At 42.1% G+C, this 24,304-nt stretch overlaps 1 protein-coding gene across 1 annotated transcript in view; it reads left to right on the top strand.

The window, feature by feature from the left end:
• LOC311046319 (E3 ubiquitin/ISG15 ligase TRIM25-like) overlaps positions 1-14,100 on the top strand; it is a gene marked incomplete at its 5' end in the record, with an annotated part of 29,306 nt that extends 15,206 nt beyond the window's left edge. Inside the window, one exon of the mRNA XM_084058551.1 lies at positions 13,959-14,100. Coding sequence (XP_083914677.1) covers positions 13,959-14,095 — 137 coding nt within the window. The 3' untranslated portion in view covers positions 14,096-14,100. The remainder of the gene's footprint in view (positions 1-13,958) is intronic.
• Between the last annotated feature and the right edge of the window lie 10,204 nt (positions 14,101-24,304).

Consider the following 24,304-nt stretch of genomic DNA (forward strand, 5'->3'; position numbering starts at 1 on the left):
GAGGCTTTGGAAAAAGGCCATCTCCCTCCCTCCTTAACTGAAGCGGTTATCACACTCATCCCAAAGGCAGGGCGGGATCCCTTAGAATGTAAGAACTATAGGCCAATTAGCTTAACCTCATGTGACAGTAAAAAAAAATCAAAGATACTAGCTAACCGGTTGGATAAGGTCATTACATCATTGATTCATCCAGATCAGGTGGGCTTTATACGATCTCGCTCCTCGTCAGATAATGTCAGACGGTTGGTTGATATTATGTGGGCCACTCAGGATGACTCCGCCCCTTTGGCGGCCATTTCTTTAGACGCAGAAAAAGCATTCGACAGGGTGGAGTGGCAGTACCTGCTCTCTACCATGGAAAGTTTTGGTTTCAGTGAGAACTTTATTAAGTGGATCGGACTTATTTATGCTCATCCCACTGCATCAGTAATGACCAATGGTCTCATATCCGCACCGTTTCGGTTGGGAAGGGGGACAAGGCAGGGAGACCCGGCATCGCCATTGCTCTTCGCCGTCGCCCTAGAGCCCCTGGCAGCTGCGATTCGCAAAGACCGGGCTTTCCCAGGCATCACACTTGGCGATAAGTGTCATAAATTAATGTTGTATGCCGACGATATACTTTTGTTTGTCTCTGACCCGGAACGCTCCCTCCCCGCTTTGTTTAATATCATAGACACTTTCTCGTCCATATCAGGGTACAAGGTGAACTGGTCAAAGTCAGAGGCCCTACCACTCACGTCGTACTGTCCTAAAACACTATTTCAGACCGGCTCCTTTGAATGGCCCAAAAAAGGCATAAAGTATTTGGGCATAACCTTCCCTCCTAAATTGGCCGATCTAGTAAAGACGAACTTTGACCCACTTCTGGATAAAATACGTACCGATGTTGAGAGATGGTCTCCTTTGTTTCTATCAATGTGGGGAAAGGCGAACATCATTAAAATGAACTGCGTTCCTAGACTCAATTATTTGCTACAGGCCCTTACGGTTAAAATTCCACTACAATATTTCAAACAATTTGATCAAATTTGTAATAAATTCCTGTGGAACAACAAACGTCCCAGAATGAAACTGAAAAAACTACAGAGACCAGTGGATAAAGGTGGTTTGGGGGTTCCTAATCTCCTACTCTATCACTACGCATTTACCATGAGACACATGGTACAGTGGTCCCTCCCGCCGGAAAGGGCCCCCCCATGGTTTAGTCTTGAGAACGCACTCTGCTCGCCTGTCAGACCTATCGATTGTCTTTCAACCAAATTAGACTCAATTAGCAGATCACATCCAATTGTATCTCATATTCACTGGGTCTGAAAGACAATAGCCCGCATGTTTAAATTCGATCCGTTTCTCCACTCGGCGGCTGGAATATGGCACAATCCTAAACTCTGTATAGGAAAAGACCCTTTTCATTGGGAAGCATGGTCTCAACGGGGAATTACAATATTAGGAGACTTATACCAGGAAAACACTTTAAAATCCTTTGAAGTCCTTAAGACAGAGTTTGACCTGCCCAATGGCCACTTTTGGCAATATCTGCAACTACGGCATCTACTGGTCAAGACCTTTGGATCCCTCACTGTAGGCCCCCCCAAAATTGAACAGGTGGAGATGATCCTTAAAATATTCGGACAGGGACATGAGGCTTCCATATACTATGCCATGCTCCTGGAGGCCTCCGACTCTAATACGATGGTGTCTAAGACACTTGGGAAAGGGACCTTGGAGTTTTAATTTCGGACGAGGAATGGGCTAAAATTCTCAGGAATGGCAAGACAATGTCTAGAGAACTGCGTACGAGACTGATTCAATTTAAAATTATAAATAGAATATACTGGACCCCGTCAAGACTATTTAGGGTGGGCCTGACCGAGAGCCCAGAATGTTGGAGATGTCAGGATAGAGATGGAACCTTAATGCATATACTATGGAGCTGTCCAAAAATACAGGACTATTGGGCTGCTATACATGTGAAGCTAGAGAAGATGACAGGGCTGATGATCCCCTTCTCTCCCAGGCTTTTTGTTCTGGGTGACCCCTCTATTTTACGAACTGTATCTTAGTTATACAGTTCTTAGCTGAGTGGGTTCAAACTGCCCTTATGTTAGGCAGGAGATTGGTAGTCAGGGCATGGAAGGACCCTTCGGCACCGGCTCCTTCTCTGTGGTCTACTTCCTTGGGTCAACTGGCCGCATATGAAAGATTGTCTTATAGATTGCTCAACAGGATGGATAAATATGATTTAAAATGGGGATATTATCATTTACACGCTTCAGGTCTTGGGTGACGTTTCCGGCTCGTTATGTGAGCTTCAACTACTTTTTAGGGACTTGGGTTAGTTTTGTCTGGGGTAGGACTGGGGTTGACTGTTGGCAGTAGGCCTCTGTGCACTGTATTTTTATTTTTATTGTTGTTGTTTCCTTTGTTGTTGTCTTAGTAATTTATTTATTTTTTTTGTCTTGTATTTTGTCTGTCCTGTCCATTCATATGTTGTGTATGGTATGTCTTGTCTTGTTATAATCGTAAGTAATGTAGCTAAGCTATTGATTTAAGAATGTCCTTGTAATGTCTATTGTATGTCTTGTCAAAAAAAAATGTTTGCATCATCTGTTAAAAGAAATGTATCTGTTTGTTTGTCCACAAAAGAAAATAAAATACAAATCATAAAAAAAAAAAGTAGCCGTGTAATAAGCGGGATAATGCATGGGGAGGTAGTAAGTTTCCTAGCAACTGTCTGTATTGCACAGGTGGGCATATATTGGACCAATGCCCACAACTGGGGAAGAAGGCCCATCAGGAAAAGGTGGACTTTTTAAGAGAAAACGGCCTGTGTTTCGGTTGCCTGTGTACGGTTGCCTTAATCGCCCTGTCGGGCTTTAAATTTCAATAATGACTACCTCCCCATGCATTATCCCTTGCATAACTTATACAATCTGTATGGTAGAGTATGTTAATATAATATAACTTATACAATCTGTATGGTAGAGTATGTTAATACAATATAACTTATACAATCTGTATGGTAGAGTATGTTAATACAATATAACTTATACAATCTGTATGGTAGAGTATGTTAATACAATATAACTTATACAATCTGTATGGTAGAGTATGTTAATACAATATAACTTATACAATCTGTATGGTAGAGTATGTTAATATAATATAACTTATACAATTGGGGTGGTTGTATTTTGTGTCCCTGCTCTTCTATTGAGACATTTAGATGGTGTCAAAGGTCATGTCTCACCTAGACACAGGATCTGACATGAATTTTGACCCAATGGTCAAGAGTCAATGTATCCCCAAAGCAAGCAGGCAGGCTCTATTACCTCAGTGGTACAAATGTCAGCACTTGCACAGGAAACTGGGTTCAAATCCGGGGTAGAAGAGGAAAGTTACATAGTGCTGCTTTAACATTTCTAAAAGTCCAACAAATCCACTTTGTCCAGTTACTACAAGACACTATAGTAATGACCAGTGGAAGGAATTGGAAACCATTAGAATTACAATAACAATATTATGGATGTAGTGTCAGAAAGTCCTATACTTTTTAGCCACTACATGGATGCCTGTGGTCAGGTATTAAGTTCAGACGTGCGCTCTGTAAGAAACTGAATTCCAAACCGTACTGTTGAGTTTAACAAAGGGGGTAATTTATTCTCCGTCACTGTCAGCATACAATGCATAAATGTAACTTAAATGCAAGGAAATATACGCCAAACAGTCCTCTCTCAAGAGCACAGTATAAAACTGTGTGCCTCTGCCACAAGCAACACCTGCGCTTGATTACAGAACGTGTTAAATACCATGACAACCCTTGGCCTTGGCCTTGACCGCGCCCCGCAGACGCAGTGACGTCATCAAAAAAGTAAAACAACAGAAAACGTAAATATGGCTCTAACACACCAGCCCCCAATTGCTACTGGTGGAGAAAACAGAGCAATCAAAAAACAAAAATTCACAAAGAGCCATAAAACAAAACACAAAAAACCTTTCAGGTTATAAACACAGGCAATAGTCACAATTGCAAAACCCAAACTCAAAAATGGTTTAAATCTGTACCGGCAGATTTTAGTTTGAGTCACTTTTCAACCCATTTTTATTATCCGTTTTGAGCCTTTTTTCTTGAGCTCTGCCATCGTCCTTTGTTCCTCCTTCTTTGCCTTTTAGCTGATGCCTTCTTGGCGGCAGGCTTCTTGGCCTTCTTTGGCTTTTTAGCCATGTCGGTTATTTTGTGCTCTTCTGCGTTGAGTGGCTCTTGCACCACCCTGTTCAGCTCGGGCTTCTTCCCCATAGCCGATTCTTCCTTCTGGCCTTTTTTCCCAGAGGAAGAGAGCACTTCACCAGCTGGTGGGTCATTTGTATCGCCTTGATCTTTGACCTCACTGACAGCCGCTGTCCTCCGTTTCTTCTTCTTTTTCGTGATAGTTGAGTCTACTGATGGTTCATTGTACTGGCTACTGACTGTGCAATTAACAGTAACTGTGGGGCAACCACTCCCACTATGCAGGTCCTTACCCTGTAAAGGACCATTGATTATCCACCCCAGTAGGGTTCTGACAGCATAGGGTCCCTCCCCATGGCTGTTAACCACCTCCCTCGGTTCCATTAACTTGGAGGTATTGGTACCGATTAACAGGTCCACATTAGCTGCTATTCGAGGAATCTGGATACCTTGGAGGTAAGGCCACTTATCCAGCTCCTCTTCACTGATCAGGTTGTCAGTAGACACAGGCATTTCCTTTTGGGTGAATACGTCAGGAAGTTCAAAGAATAGCCTGCCAGTAAAAGCAGATACTTGCGGGCCATTAACCATGTAGCTAGGTACCTTCTCACTATGACCCACGGTGTGCAAATTGATTTTTGTTCTTTTGCCTTCCATGTTCAATTTGTTCGCCAGCTGTTCCGAACAGAAAGTACCTGTGCTTCCTGGATCCAGAAAAGCATACGTCTTGACAATTTTGCTGCCCTTTGAGCATTTCACTTGTACAGGCAAGATGGGAAGTATGCCGATGTTGCCAGCCCCTGTATGGCCACAAGTGGATGTTGTAATGCAACAATCTGATATTATTGTTGGCACTTCGGTATCTTCAAGGCTGCTCTCCACCTCCCTTCTCTCCATATGTAGCACACTGGGGTGTGTTTTGTTGCAGTGTGAGCAAGTAATGCGCGTGTCGCAATACCTGCTCATGTGCCCTGTACACAGGCAACCGAAACACAGGCCGTTTTCTCTTAAAAAGTCCACCTTTTCCTGATGGGCCTTCTTCCCCAGTTGTGGGCATTGGTCCAATATATGCCCACCTGTGCAATACAGACAGTTGCTAGGAAACTTACTCTGTGGCTCTGTTTTAGATTCGTCAGTAACTGCCACATGAGTTGCAAAACTGTTTTTGTACTGTGACTTTATTTGAGGTTGGGTTTTGGGTTTAGTTTCTCCTTTAACCAGAGGTGTGTCTTGGATGTCACCAAAGACCGGATCGGAAGTAATTTTGACCTGTAGTTCAATAAACTTGACAATGTCTCTGAAACAAGCTCTTCGTCTTTGCTTGTCAATAATGTCATATGCTTTGCCTCTCCACTGCTCCCTGAGTTTGTATGGGAGTTTCTGTATGAGAGCTTTCATGTTAGCCGGCACGTTTAGCTCCTCCAAATACTGTAGCTCCCCCATGGCATTAGAACATTGACGCAAGTACAGTGCGTAGGCTTTAAGACCTTTCGCATCCTCTGCCTTGACATTTGGCCGAGCCATGATTTTGTCCATGTAAGCTGCTGTTACTTTTATTGGATCTCCAAAGTGCTCCTCGAGTAGGTCTTTGGCCAGAACGTAACCTCTCGCAGGGGGCATATGAAGGCAACTGCGTACCGGGAGGCATGCGTTAATCCGACAGACCTTTTCTCCGACTATGTGGCATCCGCGTGCGGTTAGGGTTAGGGTGCGGGTTTGGTTCGGGTTTAGTATTGGAAACGTCGGAGCGCTGCGCTGTCGGAGGAATGCGCTGTCGGACTAACGTACTGCACCCCTGCGTACCAGGTCCCTTGACTGTCCCTTAGTAAACTGCTCAAGGTAATACAAACAGTCACCCTGGTCACTGGTTTTAGCCTCCACACAATGCTCAAAGGCCTTTATGAATGAACGAAACTTTAAGGGATCCCCATCAAACTCTGGAATTTGCCTGCGTGGTAGGAAGTGAGAGGCTTGAGCTTGCACAAGGAGTGCCATCATTTCATTTTGTTTTTGAAAAGAGATCTCCTGATGGTTGGTTGTAGTTTGGAGATGATGATAGAGTTGCATGGGGTGATTTTTGCCTTGTTTTCCTTTCCACAGGCCCCCAAGTAGATGTGCGAAACAGTGGTTTATTTTGTCGAGGGTTGAAACGATCCTTATCTTTGTGATGCTCGGATTAGTGGTGGCTGAAGCTGTTGTGAGGACTGCTGTAGGCCAAGAGTAGGCACTGTTTTAGGTTTAGCACCCTTCCTAAAGTAGGACTCCATGCCATCAGATTTCCTGCCAGTAACACTGCTACTGGCCTCCCGGAAGACTGTTATTTTAGCATCGGAGGCTGCTATTTGAGCGTTTAGCTCCAGCTGCTCCTTTTTCCTCCTCAGAGCCTCAGTCTCTTCCTCCACTGCATGCACCTCCTTTAACGCAGCAGCACGAGCCACTAGTGCGGCCCTTTCCGTCTCCGCTTTTATGCGTGCAGATGAGGTGGATGATCTTTGGCTCGACCTTGAAGCGGTGGATTTATGGTGTTTTGAATAAACTTTGGACGTAACATTTGAAATGCTGTCATGGGGCTCAATAGTAACCTCATCAACATTTCCACCATCATTGGTGGCAACAAAACACTCATTTGCATTTTTACCTTTGCCGGCGGCAACAAAACCCTCATTGTCAACCTCACCATTGTCATCATCATCATCATCAAAATCACCATCATCATCATCATCAAAATCACCAGGGGAACCTTGTACCTTGCATGTAAACCTGCCTTCATTCACCGCCTCGATAAACCCATCAAAATTCAACATTTTTGCATTATACCATGTTTGGTGTTTCTTTGCTTCAGCCTCAGGCAGCAAACCCATTAAAGTACCTTGAACCTTTTTGGCTTCACCATATAACCCCATAAATGATGTGCGAAATGTACCATTTGCCTCATTTGCATTTTGCTCCTTAAACAAGGCAATGATGTCTTCCTTAATTTTCAAAAGTTTATTCAGTTTAGCCTTTCGCTCCTTCTCCAAACCATCAATTTTCTCCAACAATGCTTTAGGTGTCATTTTTACCATGCGTTTTCCCAAAGCCCCATCCCCACCAACGTCAAGTTCCACCTCTTCATGAGCGCAAGTTTGCGCCTCCTCTTTCTCCATAATAAATAAATAAAGTCAATGCTCCGTGCTCCACCCGCAATACAGTCTAGTCCAAACAATACGCCTTAACGCGCAAAAGTCTTTTTAAGGCGCTTGTTACCAATGCATTGGATTTGTTTATGTTAGTGTGCACACATGTTTACAATGGCCATTGTTTTATTGTCTTATCGGCGCTGCGCCGCTAATCGTAGGCTACCACTAACCAAATCACTGACGTCCGTCAGCGTACGAGAAGGTGGTGTAGGTCGGAGATGGTGCGCACCCGACGTGCGGTCCGGTCCAGTCGCGCTCACCGCTGGGCTGGCTGTTGCTGGCGTGCGGTGTCGTCTGTCGGATGTCCCCGGTTCGCTCCTGTAGCTCCGGGTGGCGATCCCTCACAGTACGGCGCAGCTGACCGCCCGCTGATGGCCCGCTGTCCGCTGATCGTCCTCCGTGGGTCCCCGTCTCCGCCGTGGCTCCGTCGCTGGTCGCCTCCGTCCACACAAACACACACGGCACGGCCTGTCCGTGCGCGTTCCTAACGAGCCTTGCTGATGTGATTTGCTCCCAATAAACAAATCACCCCGAACTGAGGCAGTTTTATACCTAAATGTAGCGTCAGAAAGTCCTATACTTTTTAGCCACTACATGGATGCCTGTGGTCAGGTATTAAGTTCAGACATGCGCTCTGTAAGAAACTGAATTCCAAACCGTACTGTTGAGTTTAACAAAGGGGGTAATTTATTCTCCGTCACTGTCAGCATACAAAGCATAAATGTAACTTAAATGCAAGGAAATATACGCCAAACAGTCCTCTCAAACATGGCTCTCAAGAGCACAGTATAAAACTGTGTGCCTCTGCCACAAGCAACACCTGCGCTTGATTACAGAACGTGTTAAATACCATGACAACCCTTGGCCTTGGCCTTGACCGCGCCCCGCAGACGCAGTGACGTCATCAAAAAAGTAAAACAACAGAAAACGTAAATATGGCTCTAACAATGGATGTGAACAATCACCCCATAGCAGATATAGGGACAAATAATGACAACAGCTTCATAAAAGTGACTGCATGTAATATCTATTAAGCAGTACCAAGCCATGTTATTATGGGCCTAATAGAATACATCCATATTACAACTTCAACAGCATTCAGTGGCGGCAGTGGCTCAGGGGTAGAGCGGCCGGATAGAAACCGTGAGGTTCCCAATTCGATCCCAATTCGATCCCGGGGTCCCCTAGAGTTAATGTCAAAGTGTCCCCGAGCAAGACGCTGAACCCCTGATTGCTCCCGATGAGCAGGTTAGTGCCTTGCATGGTTTCCTCCTCCATCAGTGTGTGTGTGTGTGTGTGTGTGTGTGTGTGTGTGTGTGTGTGTGTGTGTGTGTGTGTGTGTGTGTGTGTGTGTGTGTGTGTGTGTGTGTGAATGGGTGAATGTAATGCACAATCTATGTAAAGCGCTTTGGATAAAAGTGCTATATAAATGCATCATTTATCCACAACCTGTCTTTCTTCCATCACTTATACTTTCTGTATAAAAAAACAAAAATATTCTTGGTGAAATTTCACATCAACAAATTACAATCTACAATTGAGGCATTTAGCAGACGCTCTTAATCCAGAGTGATTAACAGTAAACAAGGTAAACACGAGGTAATACATCAAATGCATAGAAATAGTAATCTGGGATCATAGGTAAACCAAGAACCTATCATCAGTCTAAACAGTATAATGTAAAAAACAAAACAATAATCTGTACATTTAAACCACGCTATAGGATGATCAACAAATGAACCTGGCATCTGTCTACATAACATGCTATCTACAATACATTTTTATGTTCAACATTTGGGGGACCTGACACACATTGCTGCAAAGAGCTGTGTGTGATCACTGATCAGCGAGTCCCTGGTTCGATTCCCAGTGGGGCGGCACTGTGGGCCTTACCCCTTGTGCCTAAACTCTTTAGGTATTTTTTTCTATTTTGAAAAAAACTATTTAAATAGTGAAAATAGCCAATCTACATCAACACGTTGTGAGATCGGCAATTTTTACTATTTTTAAATGTTTTTCAAAATCGTAAAATATGCCTAAAAGTTTATGCATAAGGGGTAAGGCGATGCACAAGTTATGGCCCGGTATGTCATTTCCCTTCTCTCTCTGCATTTCCTGTCTCTCTCCCCTTTTGCTCTACTAAAAACAAACAGTGAAAACACTCAAATACAGCCAGAGGGCAGTGTTGTTCTGCATGTAAACTCCACCACACTACTCCAGTGTGTTTCTGCATGTAAACACCACCACACTACTCCAGTGTGTTTCTGCATGTAAACACCACCACACTACTCCAGTGTGTTTCTGCAGGTAAACACCACCACACTACTCCAGTGTGTTTCTGCAGGTAAACACCACCACACTACTCCAGTGTGTTTCTGCATGTAAACACCACCACACTACTCCAGTGTGTTTCTGCAGGCAAACTCCACCACACTACTCCAGTGTGTTTCTGCAGGTAAACACCACCACACTACTCCAGTGTGTTTCTGCAGGTAAACTCCACCACACTACTCCAGTGTGTTTCTGCAGGTAAACACCACCACACTACTCCAGTGTGTTTCTGCAGGTAAACACCACCACACTACTCCAGTGTGTTTCTGCAGGTAAACTCCACCACACTACTCCAGTGTGTTTCTGCAGGTAAACACCACCACACTACTCCAGTGTGTTTCTGCAGGTAAACACCACCACACTACTCCAGTGTGTTTCTGCAGGTAAACTCCACCACACTACTCCAGTGTGTTTCTGCAGGTAAACACCACCACACTACTCCAGTGTGTTTCTGCAGGTAAACACCACCACACTACTCCAGTGTGTTTTTGCAGGTAAACACCACCACACTACTCCAGTGTGTTTCTGCAGGTAAACACCACCACACTACTCCAGTGTGTTTCTGCAGGTAAACACCACCACACTACTCCAGTGTGTTTCTGCAGGTAAACACCACCACACTACTACAGTGTGTTTCTGCAGGTAAACACCACCACACTACTTCAGTGTGTTTCTGCAGGTAAACTCCATCACACTACTCCAGTGTGTTTCTTCAGGTAAACAGGAAAGTCTCTCCATTTTGACTTTAATTTTTCCTTTGTTTTGTAAAAGGGTAGGCGTAATAAGCAATGCTTTAGCCTATACCTTTTTGGTCAGAAATGTGGGTATCTTTTTCTTGACAATATTTATTTTATTTTTACCTATTACTGTAATGTTACCACAAATTGACTGACTGAAATAAACTAAACTAAACTAAACTAAAGTGTGTTTCTGCAGGTAAACTCCACCACACTACTCCAGTGTGTTTCTGCAGGTAAACTCCACCACACTACTCCAGTGTGTTTCTGCTGGTAAACTCCACCACACTACTCCAGTGTGTTTCTGCAGGTACACTCCACCACACTACTCCAGTGTGTTTCTGCTGGTAAACTCCACCACACTACTCCAGTGTGTTTCTGCTGGTAAATGCCACCACACTACTCCAGTGTGTTTCTGCTGGTAAACTCCACCACACTACTCCAGTGTGTTTCTGCTGGTAAATGCCACCACAGTACTCCAGTAACTGATCACTGCTGCTATAGAGCATGGTTAAAACATATTTATTGTTTTGTTATGGTAAACACACGGCAAAGTTACATGTTATACCTTTAAAATGTTCAAAACTAAAGTAGTCACTAGCTGTTTTCACTATTCGTCATACAATTAAATATATCAGGCTTAATGTGGTTAAAGTGAAACAATACACATGTGTTTACAGATTATTATTCTACAGTATATGTGGAGAGAATAAGTGGTAACTATATATATATATATATATATATATATATATATATATATATATATATATATATATATATATATATATAAAGAGCAAGCAGGTCATTCCAGTCCTTCCCAAACTTGCGGTTCGTGACTCCCAGGGACTCCCCAAATTAGGATGATTAGCTTAATGTGCAACATTAACAGTAAACAAACCAACATACAGTATAAGTGTATGCAGGGTATCTGCACATTATGCAAAGTGACAATTTAATGACTTCTAAGACCTTTTTAATACCAAATTGGCCAAATTGTCAAATATTACGTAAGAAAGAGGCAAACATTGTGAAAATAACTGAGCTTGCAGATCGGCTATTTTCACTGTGGAACGGAGTCAAACTAAATGTAATGCCTACAATTCAAAGTGCTTGTAAGGGTGGGGGGTCCCCAGTTCAAATATGATTCTTTTGGGGGGTCTCTCTCTCACAGATAGAGAGAAAATAAATGAAAAAAGGAATTGAAAAAACATGGCCCCCTCAAACATTGGAAGGACAATATCAGTCACCTGAACCAAGGTTGTGTGTTTTCAATGAGTCTAACATGGTTACAATGGAGTTTGAAGTAGACAACGTGTCTTAGTGAGATGTGTTGTGACTTACAGAAAGAGAGCATACTGGGCTCTGCCAGAACCCTCACTGACGTCATGATCTGACAGCGGGGAAGTCCCTAAGCTCTCACAGACTTCAAGTGAGCAAGCTTTTAAGTGAGAGAGAGAGAGAGAGAGAGAGAGAGAGAGAGAGAGAGAGAGAGAGAGAGAGGAGAGGGAGAGGGAGAGGGAGGGGGAGGGGGAGAGGGAGAGGGAGGGGGAGGGGGAGAGGGAGAGAGAGAGAGAGAGAGAGAGAGAGAGAGAGACACACACACACACACACACACACACACACACACACACACACACACACACACACACACACACACACACACACACAGAGACAGACAGAGAGGTAGTGACAGAGAGAGAATGAGAGTCTCTTGTCTCACAGGTTTTCACGGCTAATTCAACACAAGAGGAAAACTGCTGAGTCATGTTTTAACAGGGTGAATAGTTCTACCGATGAATCACAGTGAACTAGAGTCTGCCTCTTTAAACACACACACACACACACACACACACACACACACACACACACACACACACACACACACACACACACACACACACACACACACACACACACACACACACACACACACACACCAATAAGAACCTCCCCCACGTCATGTGATTTCTGGGAATGAGAAACCAAACTAAAGTCTATCTGTTCATCAGACAGTCGGCTGTAACATGGCGAAACAAGCAGTTCAACTGGATCAGGATCAGTTCTGCTGTTCTATCTGTCTGGATCTACTGAAGGATCCAGTGACTGTACCCTGTGGACACAACTACTGCAGTAGGTGTATTGAGGGATACTGGAGTCAGGATGATCAAAGAGGGACATTCAGCTGTCCACAGTGCAGACACACGTTCATCCCAAGACCTGTTCTGAAGAAAAACACCATGTTGGCTGACATGATGGATATACTGAAGAAGACAGGACTCCAAGATGTTCCTCCTGATCACTGCTATGCTGGACCTGGAGATGTGGCCTGTGATTCCTGCACTGGGAGAAAACTGAAAGCTGTGAAGACTTGTCTTCAGTGTCTGGTCTCTTACTGTGACACTCACCTCCAGCCTCACTATCAATATCCTGCCTTTAAGAAACACAAGCTGGTCAAAGCCTGCAGCGAGCTTCAGGAGAGCAGCGAGCTTCAGGAGAACATCTGCTCTCGTCACGACGAGGTGAGGAAGCTTTTCTGTCGTACTGATCAGCAGTGTATCTGTTCTCTGTGCTCCATGGAAGAACACAAAGGTCACAATATGGTCTCAGCTGCAGCAGAAAGGACTGAGAGACAGAAAAAGCTTGATACGAGTCAGCAAAACATAAAGCAGAGAATCCAGGAGAGAGAGAAAGACGTGAAGGTGCTTCACCAGGAGGTGAAGTCCATCAATCAATCTGCCGATAGAGCAGTGGAGCTGATCAGAGACCAGCAGAAACGTGAAGTGAGTCGTGCTGAAGAACTGAGGAAGCGTGTGGAGCAGGAGGTTACTGAACTGAGGAGGAGACATGCTGAGCTGGAGCAGATCTCACACACAGAGGATCACATCCATTTTCTACATAGTTACACCTCCCTCTCAAGGATCAGTGAATCTACACACCCAGTCAGCAGCAATGTCCGTCCTCTGAGATACTTTGAAGATGTGACCGTGGCTGTGTCAAAGATGAGGGACAAACTAGAGGACATTCTTAAAGAGGAAGGGACAAATGTCTCAGAGACAACGAATAGAGTGGATGTTTTACTGTCACCAGCAGAACCCAAGACCAGAGCTGAGTTCTTACAATATTCATGTCGAATCACACTGGATCCAAACACAGCACATCAACACCTGTCTCTGTCTAAAGGGAACAGAAAAGTAACATTGATGGACAGAGAACGATTATATCCTCATCCCATTGTACAATTTCAGGTTCTGAGTAGAACGGGTCTGACTGGACGCTGTTACTGGGAAGTAGAGCGGAGGGGAGAGTATGTTAGGATAGCAGTCTCATATAAAGGTTATAATAATGATACTTTCGGGGACAATAATAAATCTTGGTCTTTATGGTGTCAGCCAGGATGTTATGTTTTTACACACAGAGGCATTAAAACCGAGATCCCAGGTCCTGTGTCCTCCAGAGTAGGAGTGTATCTGGATCACAGTGCAGGTACTCTGTCCTTCTACAGAGTCTCTGACACCATGACTCTCCTCCACAGAGTCCACACCACATTCACCCAACCCCTCTATGCTGGATTTGAGATTTGGGGTATTGGACACACTGCTGAGTTGTGCGACCTCAAGTAAATCAGACTTTGGGATCCAAAAAGGACATTGATTTTCTTTTTTTTTTATGTTAAATTAAACAAATATCTGAGTAAACATTACAAATGATTGACCTTTTTAAAATTAAAGGATGTGTATGACAGTATGTGTATTGTGTTTAATGATGACTGTACTTTAACCTTCTGTATTACATTCTTTATTGTTGTCATTGTTTCAAGTGGACTGGGACACTGTTATGCTATTTAATGATGCCAGGCAGAAACCTTGTATCTCCATGTTTCAATTAGTTTGTGTGTTTCAACGCCAAACTCCACGAGTGTCACACAAATAAAAAAGGGAAAATAGCAGATCTACAAGCTTGTAGATTGGCCATTTTCACTGTTTTAAAATGTATAGATATCAAAGGAATCTTTTTTGAAATACAAGGTTTCCATCCAACAGCAATGATATATTGTAGCTGTCAGGTAGAAAACTCAAATGTCCAAAACCATTACTTTTCATGGAATATAAATAAATTAAAAAAACCTGTGTTCCAATGGATCCATGTAGTTATTATTTAGTCACAAGCTCTTGTTAATACTTGTCATTGGTTCAATATTTATAACAGATACTCAGATTTCACTTTAAAAAGTTTGCTTTGAAATAGCGAGAATAGGCGATCTACAAGCTCACAACGTGTCACTTTGCGACGCGTTGTGAGCTTGTGGATCTGCTATTCTTGCTACTTTTGTTTGACACTGTAGTATGATGACTTAGTAGGGCTTTAATTTAAAGAATAATATACACAAATATAAGAACAACAAAACAAGAAGTTAAGTAAGTACATTTGATTTGCTAATTTTTTCCAGTCCTATATTGCGCTGATCAGAGCAACGGTCACCGAGTTATGGCCATCTGAAATGTTAGACGCTGCTGTAACACTGATGTCGTGCCCCATATGTGTGCAATTTAGGTTTCTTGGTGTGAAAATTGTCATGGCAGACCCTTGAACAGCATTTGTACCTAGTTTAGTGAGGATTGGAGCAATCGTGTGCCTGAGGCCCCCAGGGGACCCTGACGTGGCCCCTAGTGATGTGCGTATCGATACTGGTATCGATATATCGATCGATTGTCTGAGTATCGCTTGAGTATCGATACTTAAAAAACAATATCGATACTTTTTAATATACTTACGTTTCCGGTTTACGAACATTTCTGGTTCCGTTTTTGTGCTCCCGTTTCCGGTTTACGGTCATTGCCGTTTCCGTTTCCGGTACTTCCGTTTCCGGTTTAATGGGATTTCCGGTTCCGTTTCCGGCCACAAAAATATCGGTATCGAATTGAAGAAATGTGGTATCGGCACATCACTAGTGGCCCCTGGTGTGACTATTGTCATGGCAGACCCCTGAACAGCCTTTGTGTCAAGTTTATAGAGCACCTTTCACCAGTGGTGGGAAAAGTACTCACATATTTGACTTGAGTAAAAGTATCAACGCCGCAATGTAGAAATACTCTGTTACAAGTAAAAGTCCGGAATTCAAAATTGATTGGGGTAAAATTACAAACGTATTGGTATCAAAATAATTAAAGTATCAAAAGTAGAAAGTAGGCTACTCACTATGTAGAATGTGTAATTTTTCACAAGTTTTCAAATGTATAAAAATCCTTTGATAATAGCCGATCTACAAGCTCACAATGCGTCGCATCGCGACGCATTGTGAGCTTGTAGATCGGCTATTATCAAATGGCTGAAATGTATATAGGGCTGAAGTGGTTAATGTATGTTTTATAATGTAATAATGTATATCTGCAAAGTAACTAGTAACTAAAGTTTTCAAATAGTTGTAGTGGAGTAAAAGCACAATATTTGCCTCTGAGATGTAATGGAGTAAAAGTAAAAGTACTGAAATGTGGGAATACTCCAGTAAAGTAAAAATACCTCAACATTGTACTTAAGTACAGTACTTGAGTAAATGTACTTAGTTACTTTACACCACTGCCTTTCACAGACCGTAACAGTCACAAAGTGCTTCAGCAGGTTTAAAAAACATACAAGCATATCAATAATATAGTCATAAGAAATGAGTCAAACTTAACAGGCCAACACCAAGCCAATAAAAACACTCAAACAATAACTGAGTACCTGTCTAAACGGGACAGTGTTGAGCAGGTTTTTCTTTTATTGGTATCATTGCGCACAATGCGTCACGATGGGACACCTTGTGAGCTTGTAGATTGGCTATTTTTGCTTCTTTTGCATGTCACTCTACTCTTGTAGGACGAAGTAGGGAATTAATTAACAAACTCAGTGGGGAGCCAATTATTATTATTATATATTTTTTGAAACCTTTTTCCGAATACATTTTGTGTTGCTTCATCGTTGTGCAACATATTATTTAGTCTGTGTGAATGTATCATGACAAACAACAGTTTGAAAATGATATATTTATGGTCAAATTAAGCGCATGAAAACGCATGCCTGTGGTGTGTCATGTTTATACAGACAATTGTTTTCTAGTTTTTTATGTTCTTATGTTATTGGATTAATAAGCCAGTTCGTTGGCCCATTTACTGTGTAGGAAATTGTGATCTAATGTTCTCTCTTCTTTCACAAATACATGTAAGTCTGGTGAATGGTTAAAAGACATCAAACTAACAGGAGGGTGATTGATCCAAGATGAAATTGACTGAGACAAGGGAAAACAGATCTCTGCCACCCTCTGCTGGTAAATACAATGGTACAACTACAAGCACCTTTCTCTTAACCACTTTACACACACGCACGCGCACGCGCACGCGCACGCGCACACGCACACGCACACGCACACACACACACACACACACACACACACACACACACACACACACACACGAGATCATCATGAATCATAATCATGAGTATAGTTGGAACTGCATATTGTGTACCATAACGTACTGTTGTTTGTCTAGATGTTTGACTGTTTATGGCTTTTTTTTGTGATTATCCTTTTGGCTTCTTTTCTTTCTTTCCCCCTTTTCTAACATGCTGCCTTACATTTAATTAATGTCAATACAGTACAGGAGCAGTTAGGGGTTCAGTGTCTTGCTCAAGGACACTTTGACACTATAACCCAGGAGGAGCCGGGGATTAAACTAGGAACCCGCCGTTTCCCAAGAGGCCACTCTTACCTCCTGAACCACTGCTTCCAGGTGTCATTCAAGCCAATGACGCCTCCCCAATAATTCTCCTTCTCACGTCCCTGACCATCAGTGGTGTAAAGTAACTAAGTACATTTACTCAAGTACTGTACTTAAGTCACAATTTTGAGGTATTTTTTTTTACTATACTGAAGTATTTAGAATTGTCTATACTTTTACTTCTACTCCACTACATCTCAGAGGCAAATATTGTATTTTACTCCACTGCAATTATTTGAAAACTTTAGTTACTATAGTTACTTTGCAGATATAAATTATTACATTATTATGAAACATACATTAACCACTTTAGCCCTATTTTATACCTAGGCTATTTGAAAATAGTTGATCTAAGCTCACAACGCGCACTTTTTTTCACACTTTTATTTTACCTCTAGGGCGCAATCTGCCAATGGTTTGTCAATGCAAATGCGTGGATTAATGGTCTTGTGCATTTTTCCATGAATCCATGAATTCAAATGTATAAATATCTTTTGAAAATAGCAGATCTACAAGCTCACAATGCGAGCTTGTAGATCGGCTATTTTCAAATGGTCCAAATGTATACTGTAGGGCTGAAGTGGTTACGGTATGTTTTTGTTTTGTAATAATAATCAAAATCTTAAAAGTAACTAAACAACAATAATCAATAGTAATTGTATTGATAGATATCGTAGATCAACACATTTTTGAATAGACATAAAATAAAATGTATCTCAACTGTCCCTCATTTGGCTGGGGACAGCAAGTGACAGGCAGACCGAGGGACGAAATGCAAGTGAGACAAAAAATGACAGCAGAAAGTGATGGAGAGGGAGAGAGTCACATAATGGAGGCAATAAATACATCTCAACACGTTTTTTTTAATTAACTTAACTTTTTTAATTCACATTTCAGGCCTTGCTGACAGGTGTCTGTCTGTCTGTCTGTCTGTCTGTCTGTCTGTCTGTACATTCAACTCTGAATCTCTCCTCGTCTCAACACAAATATATATCAACATAATAATAATAATAATAATAATAATAATAATAATAATAAAAACAAAAGCAGCATTTTCTCTCAATTTTTCCCCCTACAAAAAAGTCATATCTCCCATCATCATAATCATGATCGTCACAATCATCATCATCACCTCAGTATAACTTTACCTGAATGTAACCTTCATCAATATAAAATAAACATAAACAAACCAGATTGACCACTTAAACCCCCCTATGGTTTTTCCGTTATTGTGGGGAAAGCTTTGGCTGAAAACAGCCGATCGACAAGCTCACAACGCGTCGCACTGCGACGTGTTGTGAGCTCGTCGATCGGCTGTTTTCTGCCAAAGCTTTCCCCGCAATAAGGATGCTTTAAGGGTTTAAGTGGGTAAACAAGAAACACATTTCTTCATCTTGGTAACATCGTCCTCGTCATCATCACCGTCTGTATCAGACGGCACACAATAAAATAATAAAGTATACAAATGAAAACAAAGGTGACTCAAGCATTTTAAACGGAATAGATAGGTGGTGTGTGTGTGTGTGTGTGTGTGTGTGTGTGTGTGTGTGTGTGTGTGTGTGTGTGTGTGTGTGTGTGTGTGTGTGTGTGTGTGTGTGTGTGTGTGTGTGTGTCTGTAACAGTGGTTCTCAACCTGTGGGCCGGGGCCCCCTCGTGGGCCGTGAGGGTATTGCAAGTGGGCCCCCAAATAATTGGCAAAACACTAAGATTTTAATGATAACGTCAAATTAAAGCTGCACTACACTATGTAACTTTCCTCTTCTACCCCAGATTTGAACCCGGTTTCCTGCGCAAGTGCTGCTGACATTTTTACCATTGAGCTAATAGAGCCGGCCTGCTTGCTCAGGGGATAAATTGAATCTTGACCGTCAGGTCAAAATTTGTGTCAGATCATTGTATTATTGTACTCTACCATACAGATTGGATGAAATTACATTGTATCCATTAAAAAAAGTTACATAGTGAGGCTTTAATAAATAAGAAAAAACATAAAAAATAATAATGTCATGGACTCTCTTGTTTCTGTAAAACCTTTAAACATAGGAACTTTACTATGTTAGTTCTATTGATCCAAGCCAGAACACAATCAATTGATTGATTGATCAAGCGATTTGATTGCTCATTAAAACAAACTATGCTCTGAGAACGAACGCAGCCCACCCATCTGACCACTTAACACGGGGCAGCCAGCCCTGATCCGGAAAAAGGTTGAGAACCACTGGCCTAAAACAGTGCTCCATACCGTAGGCTGGACTTATGAGTGGAAAATAGCAGATGTGCAAGATCACAGCGTGACTCAGTGTGATCAAGCTATTTTCAGCACGACACCCTAAGTGTAAACGTGAAGGTGCGTTCCCACTGAAAGATAAAATATCTTTCTAGTCGCTCCGTTCACCCTGCCCCGGTCGCACCGCTCCATACAGCATCGCGCCAAGTCGCGCCTTTGCATTGACTTTGTTTCTTTATTCTGAACATATCTGCCATTATGACATTAATAATATTCCTAGACACTGTAGAAACATTGTTGTGATGGTGTGGTCTTTCCAGAGAGGTACAGTATTGTTGCTACAGCAAGACAGACTCCAAGTCCCGAACCCCCAAAACAGCATTAGCTAACGTTAGCATTATTAGCGTGTTTACGCCACCGATAGCTCACACCGCACACGAAGCAGAACACAACATCGATGAGCGGACTCGCTTATAACGCTGCATACTGTACATGTTGGTATGTACAGTTGGGCATAGTCTAGTAGGTTATGTGACTGACACTAGAAATGCAATGTTTGTAGCGTTGCATTCCTAGAATATGGATGCTTGGGTTCAAGTGATTAAAATCCTTATACACACATTAAAACAACCGGCGCTTTATTGCCGTGAAATTGTGTTTTTGTCTTAGCGACGGTACCTCCCCCTCGCATGGTGAAGACTGTGATATACAGTAAGGTTTGTTTTCCCCACCTTGAACATAATGAAAGGCTGACAATAGAATCGGCATACTGCAATGTGTCTGAATATAATAACGTTTTGGAATTTTGGAAATATTTATTTTATATTCATAAACTGTAAACCGAACCGGAACCGTGACCCCAAAAACAAAGGTTAACTGAACCGTTGCTTCCTAATTGACACCAACATGCATACATCATCCTGTGTACTGTCAGTGTACACCCCCAACTATAATTATTATGGTATTGAATTATGTGTTACATGTACTGTATATCCTGTTCATTTCCTAACTAGAAAACGTACATAAAAAAAACAGGGACTTGACTGTGGCATGCAGCTGGAGGTTTAACTTGTAATTTGTTTTGGAAAGTATAATACTTTTGCATATAAAGTGATTTTTGAAGACGTTGTGCCACTGGCGTATGCGGGGTGAGCTTTTGGTTGGGTGGCAACACCATATTGTGTGTTTGACATCGTCCCCCTTACAACACATGTTAATGAATACTCTGCTACATCTGCTAAATGCCTACATTGTAAATTGTGAATTGTATATCTGCCATTTGGTTAAACATGGAAACATGGGCTCATTCAACATTATTAGCATTACAAAAAAAAGTGTCTTGGAAACAGGCTTAAGCCGCCTGCACCAGAGGAGACATATGGAGTACAGAGAATAGTGTGTCCTTTAGCAGTGATATGGTTATTTATGTCACAAAGGCCTCCCCGGGTATAAGGATCGGTGTGCTTTTCTCCCAGCAGTTCTCTTTTCCCGCCAGCAGGGGGTGGGTGGGTGTTGGTCTTCTAATGCTACTCCTCGGACCACCTCTTACCTCCACCGCAGTAGCTCTCAAACCTTTTTTTTAACTTCGACCATCTTCAACCTATCTTTGTGTAATTTGGTACTCACTTAAACACTCATGATAATATGGTATCATTTTAGGTCTACTCGGTCTGTGTCTCAGAGGAGGGCTGTGAGTGGACAGTTCAGACACCCGCCTACCAGTGACATCATTGGTAGGTTTGGTCATTTCAAACCTATTTTTCTTTTATTAATGCTAGAAAAATGTGTTCTATTCAGTGGTGGGAAAAGTACTCCAAATTTTACTTAAGTAAAAGTATCAATACAGCAATGTAGAAGCACTCTGTTACAAGTAAAAAGTACAAAAGTATTGGTATCGAAATGCACGTAAAGTACCAAAAGTAAAAGTACTAAAATGTTTGAAAATTGCAGATCTACAAGCTCACAACACATCGTGATGCGACACATTCTGAGCTTGTAGATCGGCTATTGTCAAATAGCCTAGGTATAAAATAGGGCTAAAGTGGTTAATGTGTGTTTTAAAATGTAATAATTTATATCAGCAAAGTAACTAGTAACTAAAGTTTTCAAATAATTGTAGTGGAGCAAAAGTACAATATTTGCCTCTGAGACGTAGTGGAGTAGAAATAAAAGTAGAGGCAATTGGAAATACTCCAGTAAAGCAAAAGTTGCACTTAAGTACAGTACTTGAGTAAATGTACTTAGTTACTTTACACCAACTGGCTCTATTACGGCATGCAAACTTTCCAGGAAAAGAAAGCCTGCAGCAGTTTCTATTAGCTTGGATACCCCATCGATGATGTCACTGGTAGGCAGGGTTTCTGAACTTGTCCACAGCCCTCCTTCTGACACACAGACAGAGTAGACGAAAATGCTATTATGATGACCACTAGTGAGGACCAATTATATGAAGATAGGTGGGAAATGGGTGAAGTCGTCCTTTAATTTCGAAGACCCCCCCCCCCCCCCCGTAACTCTGAGAGAGTACAAATGGAACCATATGGACCCTTATGGGTCCATATGGTTCCATTTGTACGCTCTCAGAGTTACTGACCCAAAAGGGTCCATTTTGAACCCCCTCTCAAGCAAACACAAAAAAGGCGTCTGGTGTGCTTTTTCTCGCAGCAGTTCTCTTTCCCATCAGCAGGTGGGGTCGTTAGTCTTCTAATACTACCACTCACTCTCCCTCTGATGGAAGCACTCCATTAAGAGAAGACTGGCCCTCTCTCTCTCGGGTCGAGTGAGCTTTACAGTAACACTGTCGCCGTTTTCAATAATTTATCCACAAAAAAGTCTGAAAATGGGTCACCAAAAAGCAACCCCTCTAAAAAACAAAAACTCAAGTATGCCTTTAATAGCCTGCGTTTTGAAAACATGGACCAAAGGGTTCAGTTTATTTTCATCCACCGTTTTCGTGTCCGGCGTTCCTTTCCTTTTTTTTAGCCAGTGGTGCGTCGGTTGGCGTGCCGCCATCTCCACGCCCCCAAAAAAAGACGCCGGCTTCCCATTGGCTGACCTCCCCCCTCCCTCTGCATTCCTCGAAACCTTTCATTCGCCGGTCGCTCTCGGTGGGTCCGCCTGGTCCCAGGTGCATCTGTAAAGGTGGAGAAGTAAACCAAGTAAATACATTTACCAACTGTTGTACTTGAGTACAGTTTTGAGGTGCTTTTACTTACATAGTACGTACATTTTTTTGGACGCTTTATACTTCTACTCTACTATCTCACAGTGAAATATTATATTAGGTAAACATTTTAAGTAAAAACTCTGCATACTTGAGTGGTGGCTGGTACAGACAGACTTAAGGGCCTAAGAGGTAAGGGACCTTACCCCTTACGCCTAAACTTTTTAGGCATGTTTTACTATTTTGAAAAACTTTTAAAAATTGTTCAAATAGCCGACCTACAAGCTCACAACGTGTTGATGTAAATCGGCTATTTTCACAATGTTTCTAAATAGTAAAAAAGGCCTAAAGAGTTTAGGCAAAAAGGATAAGGCGGAAAGGTAGCGCACGCAAACACGCAAAGTCAGACATAGAAGCGTCTGACACATTACATTACATTACAGTCATTTAGCACAGGGGTTCTCAACCTTTTCAGGCCGTGACCCCCAAAATAATGATATTATTTCCCGCGACCCCTGCATGCACGCGTGCGGTCCCGTTCGCGCGTGCGAGCGGTCCCGTTCGCGCGCGCGAAGGTTATTTAATTATAATAGGTTATTTGATAATTGTTTATTATCAAAACATTTTTGCAAAAAGTGGGTACATTGAGTAAATTAACTGATAAAACATGAATTAATGATAACGTAAAAAAATGTTTTGTAAAAAAAAAAAAAAAAAAAAACTTTTTTTTTTTTTTTTTTTCAAATTCACCCAAAAAATCTGGCGACCCCCCCAAATTATTTGGCGACCCCCCTGGGGGTCGCGACCCCCAGGTTGAGAACCACTGATTTAGCAGACGCTTTTATCCAAAGCGACTTACATTCAACATAGGTAGGGAAGGAAACTACTATTCACCAGAAGTCTTAAGTGCATTCTCTTCTAAAACAAACAAGCAACTAAGAGCATACCTAGCGCTAAGGTAAGAGTGCAATATATCAGCTACCTACTTTCATAAACAGATGAGACAAATAGGAAAGTCAAACGAGCAAGAGCTAGGACAAATAACTGTATCGACTAAACAGGGTCGAATAAAACAAGAGCTCGTAGAAGTAATTGACAACACCACTTAAAAGTCTGCATACTTGTTCTAGCAGTGTGGTTGCATGGTGGCTGGTGGGGACGTCAGCGTCATTGGTACTGCAGGTAGTTTCAACCCATTAAGACCTGAAGCCGATTCTACAAAATGTAATGTCTTCTAAATCCCAACAGTATTCTGAGAAACGTATGTTTCTGTATCAGCGGTGCTCAAACTTTTTCATGTCAAGGACCCCTAATATGATATGTATTTGGCCGCGGACCCCCATCTCAAAATGTGTTGTTCCAGGGACCCCGAGAAGCAAAGATTTGAGTTAAAAATGTGCGCTTTAAAATAATATATACATTCAAAGATTTGCACACATTTTCACGATTTTTCAAAAATAGCAGATCCACAAGCTCATAGCGCGGCACTCGGTGCCGCGCTATGAGCTTGTATATCTGCTATTTTTGAATAGCCAAAGTGTAAAATAATGCTTTTTTAGCTCAAATCAAAAAAAGTGACACAGATGCGTTCCAGGTCTTAAAGGGTTAAAGTAGCCTAATTAAGTCAAAAAAAGATGTGCGTACTTGTCTCCAGCAGTGTGGTTGCATGGTGTCCGGTGCAGGC

Source organism: Gymnoscopelus microlampas (genome assembly GCF_963454915.1).
Source record: "Gymnoscopelus microlampas genome assembly, chromosome: 5".
NCBI lineage: Eukaryota > Metazoa > Chordata > Actinopteri > Myctophiformes > Myctophidae > Gymnoscopelus > Gymnoscopelus microlampas.